We start from the raw sequence: 4,182 nt of genomic DNA, 5'->3' as shown, positions 1-4,182 counted from the left end.
AGCTGCGGGGTTTTCCTCGGGCCTGCAGCATCAACTGCCCCCCCCAGACTCAGGGGGATTAGGCCGCACCAGTAGGCCTCCTCCTGCTCCTCAGTGCAGCCTCCTGGGGCAGCCAGACCAGACCTCATCAGAGGCTCCTGGAGGAGAACGAGGAACACTGGGGAAGTGGGCAGCGGGCCAGGTCGGCTCCGGAAAGGCAAATCCCAAGTTGCTCAAAGCTGGAGAAGCCCCAGCCTTGTTCAGGCCTCCCTAACTCCCTCCCCTCTAACTCCCAAGCCACAAGAAGGCCGTCCTTCTGGCTCTAAAGGTGCTGAAGTTTTCGGCTCTGCAGTCTCCTGGCTTAATGCACTGAGGGTGACGGATGCCTGCCAGGTGCTCTGGGGGCAGGGTCTGGGCCATTTATCTGACGGGAGATATTTCTCTGTGGCAAGGATACCCCTCAGGCCAGGCCACCATCCATCAGCCCCCAGAGCAGGGGCTTTTACCAGTCAGCAGTTATTGTCATTCCAGCTGCTGCTCATAAATTTTCCGAAGCACTTTCCGCTGGCTCAGGAACTGCCTGCTTATGGGCCCAGGCAGAGCTCCAAAGGTGGGGGGCTGGGAAACCACTGCAGGAGGGAGGGTTGCTGAGAAGGCGCTCAATTTCAAAAGCGAGGTCCTTAGAAAAACCAAAGCACACAGTCAGTGGCAGGCCTACCTAGGGAACAGTGGAGTGGGAGAATCGCAGAGGTTCACAGGGCTGTGGGTGCCTAATATCCCACCCGCCAGACTGTCAGAACAAATGAGCTGCAGAGAGGGTGAGAGCTTGCAGAGAACTTTCCTTCCAGCTCACGCTGAGTGGATGTATCTGCAAACACACACACACACACACACACACACACACACTGAATCCTCCTTTCCCCAAAGAGATCTGGGTTTTCCAGTTCTCCCTCCACTGGCTAATCCAGGCAGATGCAGAGAAGTTTCTCTCAGGGCAAGAGCTGATACAAACAAAAACAAAAACAAGAGCTGATAAAAACAAAAACAAAAACAAACCTTGCAAGATAGCAACAACATTTGTTCATTTAACAAACATTCCTAGAGAGCCTGCTCAGAGCCTGGACTGTCCTAGGTGCTGCAGATGACACAAGGACAAGCCAGATGTCATTGATCATTCAGCTTCTCCTCTATCTGGAGAGAGAAGTCCCAGCAGCACCCACTAAGCGGGAAGAGGGGCAAGGAGGCTTCAGCCTGCAGAAGGACCTTCACTGATGGAGTGCGGCTGCCTGCAGGGCAGGCACAGGGCTGTGTTGAGAAGGGCTTGGAGGCCAGGTATGGGTCTAGGTTTTCTTACTGTAAGTGCGGGCGATAACACTGCTCCACAAGTTTGTCAGGATGAGAAGGGATGATATATCTGAACCACGTAAGATGGTGCCAGGTGCAGGTTGGGGCCCAACAGAGAGTGGAGTCCATTCCATCTGTTGGGTCTTTCTAAGTTTTTTAAAATTTTTAAAATTTTTGATGGTTCCAGTTTTGCTATAGGGCATGTGCATTCACTGGAGAGAGACAGAGAGAGGGAGGGAAAGTGAGAAATCACCCTCCAGGGGGGTGGCTACATCACAATCCCTCCTCTCCATTCTCTTCTCAGGATTTTGGGCATGCACATGCCTGGTGTGTTTTCAAGCTTCTGGATCCAGGACTCAAACTCACAGCTGGCCACATGAGATTGAGCCACCTTAATTACCATGCCACCAGCTGGCCCCAGGGTCCTTCCATCTTGTCCATGGCTGCATGTCTCAATGTCCCTGCAGACAGCAACCCTCTCACTGACAGACTGTGCTCACCTCTTCTCTGCTGAGTTCTGCAGGTTTACTCTGAATGGAGCTTGGAGGACTGGCTGCCCCCAGCAGGTGGGCCCAGATGCAGTGCAAGGGTAGGGGCGTCCTCTGGCCACCAGCCACCTGCCTAGGGTGAAGGGAGCTGAACTGTGGAGGCAGGGGCTCACTACCACAGGCCTTAGCCAGAGGGATCTAACTGTAAGTCTGTAATGTTGCTGCCCATGCCTGGCTCCCAGCCCGTAGGGACCGCCCTGCTCTTTCTCAGCAGCTGTCTTCTCAATCTCATAGTCTCCTCTCACTGGAGGATGGTCCCACTACCAGCCCCCTGCGCTGTCTGACCTCAAAGACTTTGCATGAACTTTTCTTTCTGCCTGCACACCCTTTCCCTGGCTTTTCACTCTTCCTTCGAGTCTCAGCGGAGTGGTCCCTTCCTCTCTGCCACTTCCATCCTCCCAGGGAAGCACTAACTGCTCTGGACTGTCAGTGCCTTACTCCCGCTTCTAGCCCACACTGGACTGTGAGCTCCAGAGGCAGGGCAGAAACTCTGTCTGCAAAATACAGACTAGAGGACTCCAGGCCTGAAAGGGATTCAGTCAGGATGGGGCCCAGGCACTTGGCCTTTTTTTCTGAGCGATTGTTGTTATAGGGCACATGCTGTGTGCTCACCAGAGAGACAGAGAGACAGAAAGTGAGAAATCACCCCCAGGGGGGATGGCCACACTGCAATCCCTTCTCCTCCATCCCCCTCTTGGGATTTTGGGCATGCACGCACATACATCCTGCACGAGTTTTAAGCCACAGGTCCAGACTCAAACCACAGTCAACTCTGTGGGAGTCCAGTGACATAACCAGGCTGGTCCCCAAGCACCTGGACTTTTAATAAGCACCTTCATTCTGATGACCCCTGACTCAGGGTCTTGCACCTGCCTGGCACACCACTGATGGAGTGTTCAGTGTTTGCTGAACGACTACATGATTTCAGTCAGTGACTGAGGGATCTCAAAGGGAAGGAGAGGGCTTGCTGTTAGAACCCAGACGCGGACCTCTAAGAGGTTCAAGTGGTGGCTGGAGCTTGAGGTGGATTATCCTGGCACCCCCCTACCTCTGGGGGGATGCTGTCCTCTGAGTCAGAGCTGTCGTCGTAGACACTGCCGCCACCCCCCTCCAGGTTCATCTGCAGCAGCTGGTCGATGGTGGCGTCCACGGCGCCACTGTTGGCGCGCAGCACGCACTCGATGATGTCGTAGTCCATGTTGGGGAACATGGTCTTGAAGTCATCCATGGCCTGGTTGAACTCCAGGCGGCGCACCTGGCGTGCCGGCCGGCTGTTGTTAAGCTCCTGTGGGGCTGCAGTTTCTGTGCCGCCCCCACCGCCACGCGCCCCAGCGGTGCCGCCCCCGCCGCTGTCCTGCGGAACAGGCTGGTCATTTTGTCCAGCCGCTTGGGGAAGATGTTTCCAGCCAGCCGCAGAGTCCCTCCCCGGGTCACTCCACTGTCAGCCGCTTGCTTGCTCGCTGGCTTGGGAAGCTCACTCCTGAACCTCCAGGCAGCCAAGCGGGAATGGGCGGCCCGGGGGCGCCGGGTCAGGAGACTGCAGGCACCGTGCCCCAGGCGGCCCTAGCGGAGCAGTCCTCACCGCGCAGCGGCATGCGGGCCTGGGCCGTGTTGGGGCTGGACTGCTGGTCATCCACACCCTTGGGGCATTCTGGGGCAGGCTCCGCTGACGGTCCCACCTGAAACAAAGGAGACTGTCAGGGGCGGGTGCACCGCACAAACCAAGCTCAAGGTGGTGGCCAAAGGTTATTAGGAAGTGAGGGCAAAGAGCGGTGACCCCTGCCCTCCCCAGGAAAAGACCTTCTGCTTTCTCTCCTTGTGCAGTGGTTAAACAGCCACCGCTTCTTACTAACCAGTTCACTCAGGCTTCCTCTGTGCTCTGTGTGGGCTAAGGCATGGCAAGCCTAGGAGGCAGGGGCCAGTATCCCCGCTGGGCAGGTGGGAAAACTGGGGCATAAACGCTGAGGAGGGGAGGCGCCAGGATTTGAACCCAGGAAGGATGGCCTGAGCTGCTGATCTCAACCCCTAAACATGCTGCCAAGGACCCCTGAGGACCTGACTGAGGCAGGAGGGGCTCTGTCCAGACACCTGCCCTCCTGCGGTCCAGCCCCCTGCAGGCCCTGATTTTCTCATCACCCTACATCAGCACCCCACCTCGTGGGTCCACCTTGCCAAGAATCTGGCTGACCGCAGTGCTGGGAAATGGACTCCCCAGCATCACTGAAGCTTCCAACCTGACAAAGGAAACACGGCTTCCATCCTTGGAGAGCCTCAAGCTGGCAGGCGGAGCCCCGTTCCCACCCCCCGCATC

At 56.6% G+C, this 4,182-nt stretch overlaps 1 protein-coding gene across 1 annotated transcript in view; it reads right to left on the bottom strand.

Moving 5' to 3' along the window:
• CUEDC1 (CUE domain containing 1) overlaps positions 1-4,182 on the bottom strand; it is a 53,693-nt gene that overhangs the window by 20,992 nt on the left and 28,519 nt on the right. The window contains exons 2-3 of the mRNA XM_027774227.1: positions 3,419-3,550; positions 2,920-3,225 (exon numbers count right to left, since the gene is read on the bottom strand). Of these exons, the coding sequence (XP_027630028.1) occupies positions 2,920-3,225; positions 3,419-3,550 (438 nt within the window). The remainder of the gene's footprint in view (positions 1-2,919; positions 3,226-3,418; positions 3,551-4,182) is intronic.

This window comes from Tupaia chinensis, unplaced genomic scaffold, assembly GCF_000334495.1.
Source record: "Tupaia chinensis unplaced genomic scaffold, TupChi_1.0 Scaffold000416_1, whole genome shotgun sequence".
NCBI classification, from domain to species: Eukaryota; Metazoa; Chordata; class Mammalia; order Scandentia; family Tupaiidae; genus Tupaia; species Tupaia belangeri.
Note: the sequence above shows the minus strand (reverse complement) of the source record. Positions and strands in the feature narration are given on the sequence as shown.